Source organism: Apium graveolens, chromosome 6, assembly GCF_009905375.1.
Source record: "Apium graveolens cultivar Ventura chromosome 6, ASM990537v1, whole genome shotgun sequence".
In the NCBI taxonomy this organism is placed as follows: domain Eukaryota; kingdom Viridiplantae; phylum Streptophyta; class Magnoliopsida; order Apiales; family Apiaceae; genus Apium; species Apium graveolens.
In genome coordinates, this window is record NC_133652.1 from 302,503,675 (window position 1) to 302,523,629 (window position 19,955).

The window sequence follows — 19,955 nt, forward strand, 5'->3', positions numbered from 1 at the left end:
GTTTATAGATTGCTTAACAAAATAAAAAACAAAGATAATAATTTTCCGGACAATCTAGCATGCATCAATTGACCCTCACATTATTCTGAAAATTAAAAATGAAAGTAATAATAAGAAGGTCGTAAATAAAATAAAACCAACAATTGTAAAAGAAAAATAAGAAGAGAAAGAAAGCTTAGCGTAATGAAGCTTTCAATCACAGCTGAGTCACCAATCCCTCGAGAGGAAGAGGTTGTTCTTGAAGAGTTTATTGCCCTCACTTACTGTGTTCAGAGACTGCAATAACCCTACCAGAATAAAACAGCAACAGCACACCGGTTCACAGCAACTCGATGTACAAACAACGATCAGACCTCAGTCGCCAAAACCTATATTTGTAGAGAGGCTGCTGCTAGGGTTTTTTCCAGAAGATTAATTATCCCTGTTCATACGTTTTTCTTCTTAATAAAAAAACTAAAAACATAACTGATCAGTTTAATTATATTTAGAATGTAACAATTAGAGAGGCCCAAGCCCATAAATTTTAGGCCCACTAACAAATTCTAACCCATAATATTTATATTAAAATATTATATTAAGTTACTATTTATTTAATTAAAATAATAGTAAAATCCCTCGTCCAGGTCACCTCGCGTACGCGAGATGCCGAGACATTCGCCCAAATCGCCCTTCGACCCGACCCGACCCGACCCGAGTCGAGGCGAGGCGGCGACACGCGTGTGTGCGCGCGAGGCCCACACTACACCCATGCATACCCACATGCCTTAGTAGTTGTGCACTACACTTGCATGTTATACAATATAAAGCCACCAACACGCTTTTACCATATCAATGCAGTACTCAAGTTTTTGCAACTTAATCAACCAAAAACTCATTTCAAGCTAGCCATTTCAACTCCATTTATTTATGGATTTCACTAAGAAAATGTCTTAGATCCAAACATGAAAGTTTGAGTCCTGTTAGCAAGGAACAACTTTCAACTATTAGTTTTCGGAAATTACATCAAGATCATAATCTAATTATACCTCAAAGTTCCATTTTCTAACAATCCCCCACAAATCCATACATAAATACATATCAGATTTTATCATGACTTGCTTTTCAGAGTCGGTACCCTCCCGGGTTTGAACCCTCCTAAGTCCTCTACTTCGATGGCTACCGGATATAGATGGAATATTTCACCTTGAATCTTTATCCGTGAAGTGTAACCACACTCCATAGACGACGACAAGTCAAAGGCTATAGTTAGATCTACGACTTTGAGACGTTATGGTCATATCTCGATCCTGTTTGTCGAATGCTTCAAGGAATAACCCTTTCCTCTAATTGCGACCTCACAATAACATTCGGCTAGCTGGGCATCTCCAAAGATGTACTGCTAACATCTCGTCTTACGACTTGACCCCATTCAGAGTTTTTAAACACTCTTGTTATACTAGCAGTTCCAGTACCTTTTGAGGTTTCCAGGGGATAGACTCAGATACGTAAGTATCAATCTATATATAGTAAATGTACTACCGATTCATCCTTACAACTTGTTATTACCATATTGAATACACTTCGAAGGATCTCCTCTCAGGTGTATTGGGTTCCCGTTGTAGATGAACCATGATGGGTTATCAGTCCCATCCCCAACCTCGACTTCAGGACCACAGCATGCTCAAGCCTCTTAGTCAAAGGATCGGCTATATCATCCTGAGTTCTTATGAACTCTATAGCAATAATCCTTTCAGACACAAGACCCCTTATAGACTTAAGTCTAACTTGGATGTGTCTCTTTGTTTTAGCATTATACTTCACACTTCTGATCTTTTCGATAGTTATACGACTATCATAATGAACAGAAATGATAGGAAGCGGCTTGCTTACTACAGGTAACATACTCATGAGACCATGTAACCAATCAGCCTCCGTCCCCGTGGCATCAAGTGCACACAACTCAGCCTCAAAAGTAGACCGAGTAATCAAAGTCTGTCTAAAAGACTTCCAGGACACTGCTCCACCCGCAAGGGTAAACACATATCCAGTCACTCCATTGGAACCAGATTTCTTAGCTATCCAACTTGCATCACTGTACCCCTCGAGTACCCCCGGAAATCTCCGGTAATGCAAGCCAAGGGAAATAGTTCCCTTGAGATATCTAAGAACTCTATCCAGTACCTCCCAATGAGTCTTGTTCGGACAACTTGTATATCTAGCTAACTTATACACAGAATAAGAAATATCTGGTCTAGTCACATTAGCAAGATATTGCAAACTACCAATAATCTGAGAATACCTTAACTGAGACACAGGAACACCGGAACTATTCTTGATAAGGCCAACTTTAGGATCGAATGGAGTACTAGCGATTCTATAATTTGAATAACCATACTTCTCAAGTATAGATTTCTCTATATAATGAGACTGTGACAAGGTTATTCCATCAGTTAACCGAGTCAACTTGATACCAAGAATCACACTAGCTTCACCCATATCCTTCATCTCAAAGTGCCTTTTCAAGAAACTCTTTGTCTCGTTAATAATCTCAATATTGGTTCCAAACAACAAAATATCATCCACATATAAGCACACAATCACGCATTCATTTCCTCTAACCTTATAGTAGACGCACTTGTCACTTTCATTAACTAAAAACTCAAAGCCTAAAATAGTTTCATCAAACTTCTTATGTCAGTCTATAGGAGCTTGTTTTAGGCCATAAATGGATTTGACTAACTTAAATACTTTCCTCTCATTACCAGAAGCAACAAATCCCTCAGGTTGATCCATATAAATCTCTTCTTCAAGGTCACCATGAAGAAAAGCTGTCTTTACATCCATCTGATGGATGATAAGACCATGTACGGAAGCCAATGCAATAAGCAATCTGATTGTTGTCATTCTAGCAACAGGAGAGTATGTATCAAAATAGTCAATTCCTTCTATTTGCCTAAAGCCCTTAGCAACTAGCCTAGCCTTGTACTTATCTATTGAACCATCAGGGTTTAACTTCCTCTTGAAAATCCATATACATCCTATAGTAGAACACCCAGGAGGGAGATCGACTAACTCCCATGTTCCGTTAGAAACAATAGAGTCCATCTCACTCTTCACAGCGCCTTTCCAGTGCCTCGACTCCGAAGAATCCATGGCCTGACGGAAAGTTAAAGGTTCGTCCTCGACATTGTAAGTGATATAATCATTTCCAAAGTCCTTGACTATCCTTGCACGCTTACCCCTTCTAGGTTCCTCTACTTCGTTAGGAGTAGAGCTACTACCAGGATCCGCCCCCACATTCGACATCCTTTCCACATGATCGGGAATGGAACTCGATGTGCGAGTGAGATCATCATCAGAAGTACCTTGTGGTATACCAGTCTTCATAGGGAACACATCCTCAAAGAATGTTGTATCAAGAAACTCAACTATCGTATTCGCCACAATACCATCTATGTCAGATCTTAAAACTAAAAATCTCATAGCAATTGTGGTTTCAAGATAGCCCAGAAAGACACAATCAACAGTTTTCGGTCCTAGTTTCTTTCTCTTGTGCTTAGGGACAAGCACCTTCGTAAGGCACCCCCACACACGAAGATAACTCAAACTAGTTTTACGCTTTCTCCATAATTCATAAGGAGTCTTATCCATGTATTTCAGAGGGACCCTGTTCAGAATATGACAAGCCATATTCAGAGCCTCTCCTCACATGTACTTAGGCAACCCCGAATTAATCAGCATACTGTGAATCATATTTTTAAAAGTTTTGTTCTTTCGCTCTTCCACCTTATTAGACTCAGGTGTGTATGGAGGAGTCACCTCATGAACTATACCATTACTTGCGCAAAATTCATTAAACGAGGTACTCGTATACTCACCACCTCTATCCGACCTCAACCTTTTAAGTACTTTGCCAGTTTATGTTTCAGCATCATTTTTAAACATAATGAATTTATCTAGTGCTTTATCTTTATGTTTAAGCAAATAAACATAACAATATCTACTACAATCATCTATAAAGATAATGAAATATCTATAATGATCCTTAGTCAACACTACCAAATTCACATATGTCTGTGTGTACTAAATCTAACAAGCCAGAATCCTAATAACATTATGAAATGATTTCCTTGTTAATTTAGCAGTCACACATACTTGACATTTAGTTTTCTTATCAATTGCATGATTTGGAATCAACTCTAAATTCATCATATTCTTTCGAGCACCAAAATTTAAATGACCAAGTCGTAAGTGCCACAAATCAGATGATTCTACACAATTAACAGAAGGTGCAACACTATCATTAATAAAACTACCCAAAACAGGCTCCACATTTATTAAAAATAAACTGTCAGACAAGTAACCCTTGCCATAAAAAGTACCAGTATGTGTAATAACTACTTTATTACATTTGAGAGAAAGTTCAAAGCCAACTGCTTCCACTAATAATGTTTCTACGAATAGAGGGAACATGATGCACTCTAGTGAGAGATAGAATCCGCCCAGAAGCAAACTTTAGGTCCACATTTCCTATTCCAAGAGCAGCACTAGCATTCTCCATCGTCATTGTCACTCCATGAGTCAGTTGATAAGATACAAACAGAGTAATATTAACATAAATATGCACATTAGCTCCAGTATCAATCAACCATTCATTAGACAGATAAATGGAAAGTAGTTCAGGGTTGTAGTTAACATACTCGTCGTTGGCGTCAGAGGCAACAACCTCACCAACAACCATATTAGCTACAGGCCCACTAGTGGTTGCAAGTCCAAGCACAGTGTTTGCTTGAGCTACCACTCCAGCTTTCATTGCTTTCTTCACAGGACAGTCTTTACTCTAATGACCAGCCTGTCCACAAGACCAACAAGGGTTGTTTACCTTTGGTTTCTTAGCCTTGTTCTTGTCATTTTTCGGTTTAGTGTTATCCTTTTTACTGACAAATTTCCTTTTCTTCCCAACAGTCACTACGTTCGCCTTTGAACTACTCCCATGTTCAACAGGCATCACATGTCCTTGTTTGGACTTGTGTTGTTCCTGCACAGAGATGTCCAGCATAAGGTTAGTCCATGTGATCTCTCCTTTCTGTCTTTTCAAGGAGAGAGAAAACTCCTCCCAAGACTTAGGGAGTTTTTCAATCACAACCATCACCTTAAACTTCTCAGGTAAGTCCATTCCAGACTCACCCAAAGCATGCACCAACATCTTAAACTCATGTACTTGCTCAGTCATGGACCTGGTATCCACCAGCTTGAACTCAAGAAATCTCGCCACAGAATACTTATCAAGACCTTGAGAATCAGTATTATGGGTTTGATCCAGCTTCTCCCACAACTGCTTAGCACTATAAGCATCAGATGAATAAACATCAAACAGAGTGTTCGCTAAAGCAGCCAGAATGGCTGCCCTAGCCACCCCATCTTTCTCAGCCCATAACGCATAAACATTTATAGTTTCAGCCTTTTCTTGATCCACGACAGGAGGATCATACTACACCACCGGTCATAGACCCTTAACAGTTAACCAGAGCTTCATATTTTTCTATCAGCGAGAAAAAGAAGCCCCCCACTGAATTTATCAGGCATGCCCGATAAACCAATAGGTTGTGGAAATCTGTACGTGGTCCAATCTATGGTGGACGCAGTAACTCCAGAACCGGAACCAACAACAATAGGAGTCTCACTAACAGGAGTATCGATTTCGTTAACCATCTCGTTAAATAGCTATATAACAGATTAAACTCTTCAAGATTGTTGGACCAGCAATAATAGTAAATTACTACTATACTAACACAATGAGGCAATTTTATAACCAATAACAAGAACAAGGCAATAACACCAATAACGAAAATAAAATATGAAGGTCGTAAATAAAATATAATCAGCAATTGTAAAAGATAAATAAGAAGAGAAAGAAAGCTTAGCGTAATGAAGATTTCAATCACAGCTGAGTCACCAATCCCTCGAGAGGAAGAGGCTGTTTTGGAAGAGTTTATTGCCCTTACTTACTGTGTTCAGAGACTGCAATAACCCTCCCAGGATAAAACAACAACAACACACCGGTTCACAGCAACTCGATGTACAAACAGCGATCAGACCTCAGTCGCCAAAACCTATATTTGTATGAATTTCAGAGAGAGGCAGGGGAGAGAGGCTGTTGCTAGGGTTTTTCTGAAGATTTATTATCCCTGTTCATACGTTTTTCTTCTTAATAAAAAAACTAAAAACATAACTGATCAGTTTTAATTAAAATAAACCTTTTTACTTAAAAACATATTTCAATATGAATATTATTATTTAGAATGTAACAGTTAGAGAGGCCCAAGCCCATAAACTCTAGGCCCGCTAACAAATTCTAACCCATAATATTTATATTAAAATATTATATTAAGTCACTATTTATTTAATTAAAACAATAGTAAAATCCCTCGCCCAGGTCGCCTCGCGTACGCGAGACGCCGAGACATTCGCCCAAATCGCCCTTCGACCCGACCCGAGTCGAGTCGAGTTGAGTCGTGGCTAGGCGGCGGCGGCGCGCGTGTGCGTGTGCACACGAGGCCCACACTACACCCATGCATACCCACATGCCTTAGTAGTTGTGCACTACACTTGCATGTTATACAATATAAAGCCACCAACACTCTTTTACCATATCAATGTGGTACTCAAGTTTTTGCAACTTAATCAACCAAAAACCTATTTCAAGCTAGCCATTTCAACTCCATTTATTTATGGATTCCACTAAGAAAATGTCTTAGATCCAAACATGAAAGTTTGAGTCCTCTTAGCAAGGAACAACTTCCAACTATTAGTTTCCGGAAATTACATCAAAATCATAATCTAATTATACCTCAAAGTTCCATTTTCTAACATAACCTAGCTATAAACCTGCCGGACACCAGCTATAAACCTGCCGAAAGTGTTGTTAATGCGAGATATTCAGATGTCCCAATACACCATCAAATTCATTTTCAACACAACCACCATATTGCACAGAGCGAGACACATCGCATAAAGCGAAATAATCAACTACACAAATAATAACTTAAATAGAACAAAATGAAAAAGACTCAAAATCCAAAGATCTCGGAATAACAACAAATTTTAATATGTTGTTAGACTAGAAATTTTGAATCCAAAACTCAATTTAATTATAAAATCCGAATTCTTACCTTAATAGATTTAAAAAACCAAGTGAATTCGAGTTTTGTGAAACAAAACTCAATTTTATTAAAAAAAATTAAAAAAGAAAATAAGTTCTAAATACATATTTTAATAATGCATTTACTACAAAAACAAATATTTAATAAGGGTCATTTAACTGAATTTTTATATTTTGGAGTATTTACTCGTAAAATTTAGGGTCATTTTTCACAATTTAATGTGAAACAGATTAGCCCAACGGGTGCTATTTTAAGGTATCGTTTAGTTGACATGCATTTTCGTGAATTTTTTAAATAATAAGAAAGTGATAACTTAAATAGTTGTTTGATTGTAAAAAAAGAAGAAGCAGGAATAGCTACCGAAAAGTTCAAATGCCACTAAACATTATTAAGTCATTTATCCACCCTCTCTCGATTCCAATTTAAAAAACATTCCACTTAATCCAACAAAGCGAAAATGTCTTGCCATCTGGCATGGTCGTATAGTTGTTAAGTTTTGTTAATCGTTTTCAATCTTGATTCAGTGTTAACGTTGTGGTCTTATACTGTCATTTACAATGTTGAGGAAGAGTCCGGAACAGGAAATGGAGGAAAGCTTTTCCAGAATCAGAATAGAAGATGAGGAGGATGGAGGAATCATGTATGAGGAACCGAACGAGATATCATCTGAGATAGACGTAAGGTGGTGCTTAGTTGGACGTTTCTTGACCGAATCATCAATAGATTTCCAGGAGATGCAACATAACATGACATCACTTTGGAGACCGGGTAGAGGTATGTATGTGAAGGAAATTGAGCCAAACCGATATATTTTTTAGTTCTACCATGAAGTAGACATTAAACGTGTCATCGAAGGGAGTCCATGGATGTTCGGGCGTTTTCAGTTGTTATTTGAAAGACTTAAGGCATGAGACAATCCCATGACAATGGTGATAAATAAGATATATATGTGGGTTCAGTTGCACGGTATGGATCCAGGTTTTATGTCACATAGAGTGGTTAAAGATGTGGAAAACTATATTGGGACATATGTGGAATCTGATGCCAACAACTTTGTAGGTGTTTGGAGAGATTACCTTCAAGTTAGAGTATCTATACCCATTGATAAACCACTAAAACGGTGTATGAAGTTAAGAAGATCAGATTCGCAGTGGTGCTGGGCAAATTTTAAATATGAAGGTGTTCCCACCTTTTGTTTCATTTGTGGACTAATCGGTCATAATGAGAAGTTTTGTGAACGTATTTTTGACACACCTCCAGAAAATATAGAGAAACCATATGGTAGTTGGATGGGGGTGGATTCTAGAAGAAGCAACCATACGATTGGATCCAAATGGCTTCGACGGAATGGCTCTTTTCCGGTGGAAATTCCGACGACAGCTAGTCACGGTGGAGGAGATAATTCTGGTACAAGGATTGATATTGGAGGGGAACATTATCCCACAAAATCAGGGGAATTTATTGGGAGTCAGAATCAGGGAGGAAAATTAGTGATCACCAAAACTGAAGGTGACAGATTGTATATGATTGTTAGAAATGCTAATAATTAGGAAATAGTTATTTCAAACACTAAAGAGCGGGAAAAGGAGTATAAGGATTTAGAAAGTGCTGGGCTTTTTATTGCGGACCCAAAGAGGCGTAGAACAGAAGAGAATAAAGATAATGGGCCACAAGCTATTACTAGCCCAGAAGATGAAGTCATGTTGGATAACCAGACTGTTAGTATTGAGAACCAAAAAAACTTGAATTTGGCGGGCTCTGTGATAGAGACCCGCCTAAGATTATGAGTTCTCTGAGCTGGAACTGCCAAGGGTTAGGCCTCCCTTGGAATGTTCGGTTCCTGGTAGACTTGGTATGCCAAGAAAGGCCTGTATTCATTTTCCTGTGTGAAACGTTGAGTAGGAAAAACAAGATGGAGTTCATTCGGTGTAAATTAGGTTTTGAAGGGTTATTTGTTGTTGAACCGCAAGGAAGGAGTGGGGGACTAGAAATGCTGTGGAAGGAGCAGAATCAAGCGAAATTTTTAAGCTTTTCTCAAAACCACACTGATGTGGAAATAAATGTTGAAGGACTGGGGGAGTGGCGCTTAACAGGGTTTTATGGTGAGCCAAATAGAAACCAAAGAAAGAGGATGTAGGATTTGCTGCGTAATTTGTCTAGGGATTCAAACCTACCATGGTGTGTGATAGGTGACTTCAATAATATAATAGGGCAACATAATAAGAGAGGTGGAGAGCCATACCCAACAACTCTCGTAGAAGGTTTTAAGGAAGCTCTTTCAGATGCTAGGCTAATCGATATGGATATTATAGGGCACTAATTTACATGGGAGAGAGGAAGGGGCAAACCTGAATGGATGGAAGTGAGGCTTGCGTGCTGTGACTACTAAGGAATGGTTAAATGAATTTTCAATGGAAAAGTTGTATAATCTCGAGGGGTCTACGTCCGACCATAGTCCGATTATTCTCATTCCTAAGAAATTTGAAACGAGGCAGGTAAGAGCAAAGTTTAGGTTTGAAAACGCGTGGTTGTTGGATCCTATGTGTAATCAGTTAGTATAAGAATGCTGGTATGAGGGTGACATTGACGATTTCCAGCAGAGACTTAAACGTTGTGCTGAGAAGCTAGGTATGTGGGGTAAGGAAATTACGGGCAATTTTGGCCAAAATATTAAAAAATACAAAGCAGAGTTGAAACAACTTCGAGGGGGCAGGGATGAGCAGTCCATACAAAATTATGCAGAGGTCAAGAAACGTTTACATACAGTACTGGAGCAGAGAGAGATCTTCTGGAGACAACGCTCTAAGCAGTTGTGGCTTCAAGGTGGTGATAAAAACAGTAGGTTCTTTCATAACTCAACAACTGCTAGAAGGAGGGCAAATCAGATTCACAAGTTAAAAGATTCCGCAGGGGAGTGGAAAGACTGGAACAATGGGCTGCAGGATGTCATCACAGAGTATTATCAGAATTTATTTGTTGTTGTGAACTCGGAATGGGAGCCAGTTGTGGACTGTATTCCTCGTACTATCACTGCTGAGCAAAATGAAAGTTTACTACGGGCAATATCTGATGAGGAAGTGAAACATGCATTATTCCAAATACACCCGGATAAATCACCGGGGCCGGATGGAATGACGCCCGCGTTTTATCAAAAATATTGGCAAATTCTGGGGAAAGATTTGGTTGCAATGGTGAGAGTTTTTTTTCTGGAAGGACTGCTACCTCATGGTTTAAATGATACTATTATTATTTTGTTACCGAAGAAGAAAAGTCCAACAGAGATGGGGAAGTTAAAACCAATTTCACTTTGTAATGTGTTGGTGAAGGTCATAACAAAGGTCATAGCTAATCAAATGAAGAATTTTTTAAATGATCTAATAGCGGAGAATCAAAGTGCGTTTGTCCCTGGACGTTTAATCTCGGACAACATTATGATTTCATACGAGGTGATGCACTACTTGAAAAGAAAATGGAGAGGCAGAGATGGTGACATGGAAGGTAAGCTAGATATGAGTAAGGCTTATGATCAGATAAAGTGAAATTATTTAGAGGCCTTATTGAATAAAATGGGGTTTGATTCATGATGGATTTACTTGATTATGCAGTGTGTTAAATCAGTTTCTTACAAGGTGACGCATGGCTGTAGAGAAATGGGTCTTATAATTCCAAGCAGAGGAATCCGTCAAGGGGACCCCTTGTCACCCTACTTATTCATTCTTTGCGCGGAAGGATTATCTACATTAATCTGTAAATACTCAAGGGAGAAATGGTTGAATGGGGTGAAAATATGCAGGATTGCTCCGATCATAACTCACATGCTGTTTGCGGACGACTGTTATATTTACTATAAAGCGAGTGAAGAAGAAGCTGATAAGTTGCTAGAGCTGCTAAATGTATATAAAAAAACAACGGGTCAGAAGGTGAATGCCCAGAAATAATCAGTATTTTTTAGTTCGAACATCATTAGTTATAGTCGTGATCTGATTTGTAGAACACTGGCTATGTTAGAAGCGGATGAGAATACTAATTATTTGGGCTTACCTAGTATCTTAGGTAGGAACAAATCTGCTCTTCTTGGTTATTTGAAAGATAAGGTACTGAAGAAAGTACAAAGATGGGATGAGAGGTGGATTTCTAAAGGCGGGAAAAAGATTTTGATAAGGAATGTTGCTCAAACACTGCCTAGCTTTGCAATGAGTGTTTTTCCACTACCGTTGGAAATCACCAGGGAAATTGAGAGGATATTAGCAAAATATTGGTGGAGGACAGATTCAAAGCAGAAATCGGGTATCAATTGTATGAATTGGGACAGAATGAGCAATCATAAGATTCATGGTGGATTAAGTTTTCGAAATTTCTGTGATTTTAATCTAGCCATGTTGGGTAAACAAGGGTGGATACTTTACATAAATACGGAAATCTTGGTCAGTAAAGTCTTCAAAGCTAGATATTTTGTTGACGGGAATTTTTTAAACGCCAAGTTGGGAAACAACCCTAGCTATGTGTGGAGAAGTGTGCTGGAGTCTCAAGATTTGATTAAACAGGGAGCTAAATGGATGATAGAAATAGGAGAAAATATTGATATTTGTGATCAACCATGGCTTCAGAATGATGGTGATCCTTTTGTCTCTACAATGTCTCAGGTGCTTCAGCAAAATAAAGTGCCATCTTTAATCTGTAGTGAGGGCATAAGATGAAATATAGATATCATTAAAGATCTTTTTAATGAAAGAGATCAGACAATCATATTTTCAAGGAAGCTGCCAGATAATGTGATGGAGGACAGGTTATATTGGAGCAAAGAAAATTCAGGAATGTTTACAGTAAAGAGTGCATATAGAATGCTTCAAGTTCAAAAAGGTTTGTGGAGTTCTAGGGATAGTTTAGAGGTCTGGAGGAATCTATGGAGTGTTAAGGCTCCTGCTAAGGTGCTGGATTTAATTTGGAGAGTAGCCTCGGGGTGTTTACCAACTCTAGTTATGTTGAAACAAAAACAAGTCCCAGTTTTAAGCATATGCCCTGTCTGCAATATGGATGAAGAAACCATTCTACACGCATTGGTGACATGTCCCGTGGTAACTCGAATTTGGAATATGATTATTCTAGACGTGCAGCAGCAGGTAGGAGGTGATTTTTTCGATTGGTTGTAGGGTACGTTAAATTCTATCAACAAAGATCGTAGAGCTTTAGTTGCAGTAGTTGGATGGGCAATTTGGAGGTCAAGAAATGAAAAAGTGTGGAACAATAGAAGGGGTTCTGTTAATGGCGTCTTGTATTCATCGAAACAATACCTTACTCAATGGAGAGAAACCCAAATTCGATCGTTTATGGCTCTATCTCAAGCATGTCATGTAGGAGATGGAGCTGTATCTTGGGTTAAGCCACAGGAGTCTACAGTTAAGGTAAACGTTGATGCAACGTTGTTTTCAGAGCATGCTTTTTTTGGTGTTGGTTTAATAGCTAGAGATCACACAGGTGAGTTACTTCAAGCAAGAACTGTTCTAACGGAGGGACATGTCACGCCTGTGCTTGCAGAAGTTATGGCCATAAAGGAGGCACTAAGTTGGATCGAAGGGAAACAGTGTCCATATGTGTTGGTAGAAACTGATTGTTTGGGGGCAGTTCAAGCGATTCAGAGTAAAATTCAGATGTTCTCGCCGTTTGGAGTTATAATTGAAGAATGCAGGAACATGTTGATTAAGTTAAACAACGTTAAATTGTTATTTTTTAGACAATCTGCTAATATGGCGGCTCATTGCGTAGCCAAGATGTCATATTCTTTTCCAGGTTGATATGGGGAATGTCCCTATTGATATGAAGAATATTTTGTTGAGTGATTCTTGAGTTAATAAAATACCTTTTTTGTCAAAAAAAAAAATCCACCCTCTCTCGGGTCTGAAAATAAATAAAATTCATATCTTTAAATATTAAAAAAGCTGATATATATATATAATTTACAAAACATTACTCATTTTAATAAAGCATAGTATACATATTCATAATATTTTTTAATATTTATTTTTAAATTTATATAATAATATTTTACATTCAAAATTCTAGCTAGCATAAGGATTAAATATATTAATATATAAATTCAATTTTTTTTATTCTTTGAACTCAATTTTTTTTAAAATTTAAAATGTACACTTATAATTTATTAAAATATTGATGATAATAAACAGTAACTTCAATTCATATATTATAATACCAGTAATTATGTTAGTTAAGACATTTATAAAAAAATAAATTAAATACATACATCATTTAGTATAATTATTTTTTCTTTTTGATTTTATATATTCAAAAAATAATTAACACCAAGATATTTATTAGTGAAAAATAATATTTAATAACTCAAAAAATTATTATGAAAATTGATATAAATAAATCAAAAAATATGAAAGTTGAAAGTTGTTTAAAATAATTTAAAATAATTTTTATTTTGAATAAAAAATAACATTTAAATTCTTATACAATTTTTTTAAAAATAAATAAATTATAAAACTATACTTTATAATGAAAGTGCTGAACATTAAGAAAAAATATGTAAAGAAATTAGGCAATTTTTTAAAATCTTTTTTTTAAACCTGAGCTTTTTAACGATCATTTTATACTATATTTCTGATTCATTTGAATATACAAGATTAGTGTTTATAACATGTTTGAGTGATGTTTCTAACATGTTCGACGAAATGCCTCTGAGAAACTAACTAATTCAGTAACTTCACTACATTCATTCCAAGATCAAAAACCATCCTTAACACGAACTTCAACTTCATTTTTCTTTCATGGGTATGCTCGGGTTCCGTAAATTTTGTATCTTAATTGCTAATTCTCATTTTCATTAGTTTCTTTTGCCATGCATTGTTGTGTGTGATCAAACACTGTTGTTTTAGTCAATGTTGAAACTTCTTGCTCCCCTTTGAATTGCATTTCTCACAATTTATCGTGGCACAAATGGTAAATTAATGAGCGCCCATGATCCCCTCTTCGACCCATTAATGGGCTCTCGAGTGAGGGGGAATGTTAGAATATAAGATCCTGGAAAGGGTCATTCTCTAATATTTAGAGTAACCGGTTCATTGACAGTAGTCAGTTCGAGCTTGTTAGATTAACGAAGAGCGTAGGAATTAGGATCATGGTCTCAAACGTATAAGCCTGTAAATGAATCTAAATTGCTGACTAGATTTTTCGATCAAATTGATTTTTTAATGTGCTTGATTTTGTATGCTGCACTATTTTATCTCTACGATGAAAATATGTCGTTTTTATTTGTTAAGGATACTTTTGAGGCCTATGGTAGCTTATCAGTGATTCAGTTTCTTGGTTCTGCATGTATCTGATGTGTGTTGTTTTCTCTCTATTTATACAACTACGAGTTAATTCAGTGTTTGCATAGAGTAACTTATTTATGCCAAGTCCTTTTGTCACTGTTTATAAACCTATACAGCATATTGTTCTATTACATAGTGTGTTTAATCAATTGATTCATTAGTGAAGATTACTGATTGTCTTACACGGTGCTTCATAAAAGCTGCTTTAAACCATGATATATGTCGACACATTGAAAATGCAGAAAGCAGCACTACTGAATTTGATTTTTGTCATACAAGAACTCAGAAATAGAGTAAGATATTAAATCCAACTTTTCTTGTTTTATCCTATAATCTAAATGTTCGATAAGATTTAAAAGTCTCATTTGTTTGGCTCTTGAGGATATCTATCAAAGATGAAAATTTTAAACAATGGTTGTAGCACATGTTCATGGATTCATTCAATTTGGATTGCACCAAGTGTTGCCCATATTTTTGTATCAATTTTGTATCAGTTCTGTGTTTCTTATACTTATTGATGCTTGTTCTACATATGTTATGATCATATCAATTAAGCATTGATATGTCACATTGTCCAGGGGGTTAGCCTTACAAACAAGAAGAAACTCCTAATAATCAGCAAAAATGGAATCTCGGATGAAGAAAAGAGCACGAATGATACCTGAACATGAAGGTGAAGACAGAATCAGCAGATTGCCAGATGACCTAATTCACAGAATCTACTCATTTTTAGATGCAAAAGAAGCAGTTCAATCCAGCGTTCTCTCGACACGATGGAAGCTTATTTGGACAACTCTCCCTTCTGTCGCTTTTGGTCAGTATGGCGAGTCTGATGCCTGTTTACCTTTCTATAATACATCCCGGTATGCTATGTTTATTCGTCATGTTTTAACTAACCGAAACCATCAATCCTATCTTTCTGAACTGAAAATGCATGTCCCGAGGAAGTTGACTGTGCAGCAGAGTGTTTCCAGGAAGAAATTCCGTGGATGTGTTGTGGAAAAGTTTATTCAGTATGCGATATTACATAATGTGGAATGCTTGAATATTAGCTTAGGTTATAGACATAAGTTTTTCAAGTTATCGGCATTTAGCTCAAAGTCGTTAAAAAACCTTACATTGGGAAATGTGCAACTTGAGATATGTAAAGAGGAATCGGATTGTTGGGTATTACCTGCTTTAACATCTCTACACTTGAAGAATGAATATTACCACCTATATAACTATAGGGATGTAAATCACAAGGTACCTGAATCGTGGTTGACCTCCTTGCCTGCCTTAAAATCGTTGTATCTTGACTTTTGGGATTTAAAGGAGATGCGTTTATCTTTGCCTGATTTAACATCTATTAGACTGGAACGTTGTCGATTACCCGAAACGGTATTGGATGTCCCAGCTTTATTAACTCTTCATCTGGATACTTATAGTCTTACCAAGAATGTCAGTGACATGTTCTCTACCCTTGCCAGTCTACGAAATCTCACATTAATTTTAGGCAAAGTGTCCATGCAACGAGATCATATCATATCTTGTCCTCAACTGTTGAACCTGAAAATCACAACCTACTGTCATGCTCCTCATGGTAATATCGTGGTTTCGGCCCCACTACTCTGTAATTTCAGTTCTTCTGGTTTATTTTCAATCAAGTTTGAAGTTCAAGAGTTGGAGAATGTTGATATAAAGTTAAAGGACTGGTTTAGTTATGTGGGCTGTGAATATATGGAATATTATCAGCGGTTTACGTGTATGCTTTCTGGACTTGGTGCTGCAAACAATCTTTCCTTTGACTTGGAGAGCATCAAGGTAACTTTATATATAATTTTCAAATGATAATATCATCATTGTTTTCATTTGCTTCTCTGGTTGAAGAGAATAATGATAGTTAGGGCTTTAACAAATTTAATCAATCATACCTGTAGTCACGGATCTAACCCTCCAATACACAATCAATCTGGTATATTGTTACAAAATTAAAATTTTATGTATCTTTTAAAAGCAGGGAGCCCCAAGTTTGAATATGCGCGTCAGAATTGCAAACTTGTTTTGTACATCAACAGATAGTTCTTGACTTCTTGTAAATATAGTACACACAAAGCAATTCTTTCAGTTTTAACCTTGAGCATTAATATTTCAGTTCAAGTTGAGTACCGAACTTGACCAAATTTTAAGGTAGAGCTGTTCTCACTTTCCGTTTTAAAATTCATGGTGGACAGTTGTTGCCATTTATGAGTTTTCCAAGCAGAAACTAATTATGTCACTTCTCTGTAGCTTCCTGAGTGATTTAGCTTCCTGCGAATCTGATACTTTAAAAAAAAAGCAGTGGTCTTACTATTTTCACTGGTGCATTAGGAAATTCTCATCTATATTACAGATTATTGTTTAATTTTTTGCGTTACTTCTCAGAAATTTTTCTCTTGTTTTGTAGGCACTTGCTAAGAATTCCGACTCTCTAGCAAGTATTTCTTCTCCATTTTATAACTTGAAGTGTGTGAAGCTACCAAAGGAATGTAGAGCCTCAACTATACCTAGTGCTCTTAAAAGCTACTTACTTAGTGGCTCTCCAGGAGCCACCATTGTCACATCATTGCCTCGGGTATCTAATGAATCTAATATATTTCTACAGAAAGTTAATTAATTTTATCTTGTTTTTGTAGGAGATATAGTGCATGTAGCATATATATAAACCTTCTTCTTTAAAATATGGTATTGTGACAAGGAAGTGGGAGATAAAGTGGTGAAACTATGGGTATTACATATTGTATCAAGGTTGATGCTAGTGTTTTAAATAACATGTACTTGTGTAGCGTTGTCAATGGTATGTGTATTATGTGATGCAGGTCGACACTGTTTAATGTACTAATATTTAGTCCAATATTTTTTCCAGAAGAACATGATTCCTCAAACACAAGCAATTTCAGTGACCACTGAAAATGTGGTGCTGCCAGAGCCCTTGGCAGCTCCAACCAAGGAGCTTGGTGATTGTCAATGTATAAATGAAACTGTGGAGGTTGACACTGTCAACATGGAAGTTCAAGAACAGCATGTGATGGAGAACTCTTTAGTTGATGCCAACAGAGCTAGACAAACTGTTACTCCAGTTGAAGGGGTAAGCAAAGATTTCGGGTTATGGCAGGGCCATGAGGTTAACTCTGAGTTTGTATGCCTACTCAATCGCATTATGCACAAATACCCGGAAACCTTTGAGCATTTCACCACAAAAAACAAGAAGTTTGGTACAATGAATTTGAATATGCTGTGCACCTCACTGAATGACTTTACCAAGATACCTCTGATGGAGGTTAATTCTGAAATGATTGTCGAGTACAGGGACGTATTTGCTTATTTGCAGAATCAGGGATTTAATGTAAGTTGGTTGGTAAACCGCCTGAACTATATAGAACATCTGAGGTTCTCAAAGCCCTTGATTCCCGAGCTTCATGCCATTGACTGTCATATTGATGATGCTAAAAGTAAACTACAAGATTTGCAGGCGCTCCGCGTGGTGAAGATGACAGAGATTCAAAATGCTTTTGGAACTATGGGAACCAACCTTGCTGCTGGATTCATTGGAGATGATCTACTATCTGGTCCCTAACCTTGGTAGACTGGTTGTGTGTGTTAAGAGTTTTTCAGAAGCATTATTAACTCATCTTCTGTCCAAACTTATCATAATCTTACTTTGATTAGTTTATCCTAATCTAGCAACTCTTTATTAAACTGGTCATAACCAGACTTCTGATGTAATTTCATGTTATTCTGTGTACCAAAAAATTAAACTTTAGACACTATAAGTTTGGGATTATTTTAATGTATTCCAACAGCATCTTAAGTTTATGAATGTAAGGGTACTTTGGTCTTTTCACATTTTTTTGCTCTGAAAACAAAAAATAGCTCTAGAAATAACATTTTTTTTTTTTTTTTTATAATGTCTTTGCCATCCATATTAAATTGCTTCGAATCTCAAACGCATCTAATAAGTTATGTCTACAGTCATTTAATCAACTACATTAATTTTTTAAAGTTAATTTTAAAAAGAGTAAAAAATTATAATTTCATGTTATTCTGTGTATCAAATACTCCCTCCGTCCCTTTCAATTATTTATATTTTTTAGAGAGTGTCCGACACGCATTTTAAGGTGCATATTACGTATAGTTCTGTAATTTTTTTTACAATTTTATTTTTCTGAATAAAAATTAAAACATTTAACTTTTATTTCGAATAAGAAAATTGTAAAAATAAGTTACGTAACTATACTTTTTATACACCTTAAAATACGTGCGAGAAAGTAAACAATTGTGAAGCAGCACTATTTTAAAAAGTTCTTTTAATTTGTTTAGCATTGTCCGGATAAGATCCTACGGATTAATAATTACTTTATTACCATTACCACGATAATTACTTTAGTATTGTATAGAGAACTTGAATTGTATGAAGATTTTTTTTCGAGATATTGGACATCATTTTATTTGATAGCCTATCGGAGATTATCTATGTTTTACAAGTATAAATATTGTATTAAAAATATTATTAAATATACTATTTTACAAAATCATACTTTACAAATATCATTATTTTTTTAAAATCTTGAATATTATATATGTACAACATGTAAAATATTAAAAAATGTCTTATTCTGAAGAAATATATTTATTTTGTAGAACATGTGTCGAGTTTGCACAACATACACATTCTATATATTAAACTTAAACGATATTAAACAATTTTAATTAATTAGTGATATTTGTTGAGTATACTTCAGAAACTAAAACCGACTACTTAGTAGTCGGTTTAGGAAGGCCGGGTTCGTTAGTCGGATTAATCGGTCAGTTTAGATTGACGTGACAAAAGTAAAACAAATTCTACCAAGAAGTGAACAATTCTTGTTTGATTAAGATAGCTCTCATGCTACATATAACTTATTAACAATTATATTATATACCTTAAATATTGATTTTTAGTATATATGACAGTTAAAATAATTTTTGGCCCCCTTGTCATCTTATTCAGCGTCCGCCCCTGGTTTCGATCAGCTTGTTTTGGTCGGTTTCAAGTTAAGACTTACTGTCACATGAAACGGTCAATTTTAGCCTCTAACGTTTGTCGATTGGTTCGTGACGGTCGGAAAAGTCCCTGTTTCTTATTTTTTTTTGTTTCTGATAGAATCTAAAAATTCTATAAATATATAATTCTCTAAAATAGAGACAAGGATCGTAATCATCATATCTAATTATCGAGATTAAACCGAAGGCGGAAGCGTACCTAAATCCATAAGACGATAATTGTTACGATATCTGAATCTGTATTATGTTCTTGACTATTGTCTTCCTCAACCAAGTACTCCTTAGGGTTTCTCAATAGCTTTCTCTGATTGGTAGAAGATAACACGTATACTTGATATATTTGGGACTATAACCCTTTTTATATACCACCTAATTAAATCTCCTATTATAATTTAATTGGGTCTGATATTAGGTATAC

General features: G+C 36.2%; 1 protein-coding gene across 1 annotated transcript; it reads left to right on the top strand.

Annotated features, from left to right (window-relative positions):
• Positions 1-13,786: 13,786 nt before the first annotated feature.
• On the top strand, positions 13,787-18,331 carry LOC141664157 (uncharacterized). The gene is made up of 4 exons (XM_074470050.1): positions 13,787-13,934; positions 15,055-16,279; positions 16,902-17,069; positions 17,361-18,331. The coding sequence occupies exons 2-4, from the start codon at positions 15,101-15,103 to the stop codon at positions 18,069-18,071; spliced, it is 2,058 nt and encodes a 685-aa protein (XP_074326151.1). The 5' UTR covers positions 13,787-13,934; positions 15,055-15,100; the 3' UTR covers positions 18,072-18,331.
• Positions 18,332-19,955: the final 1,624 nt, after the last annotated feature.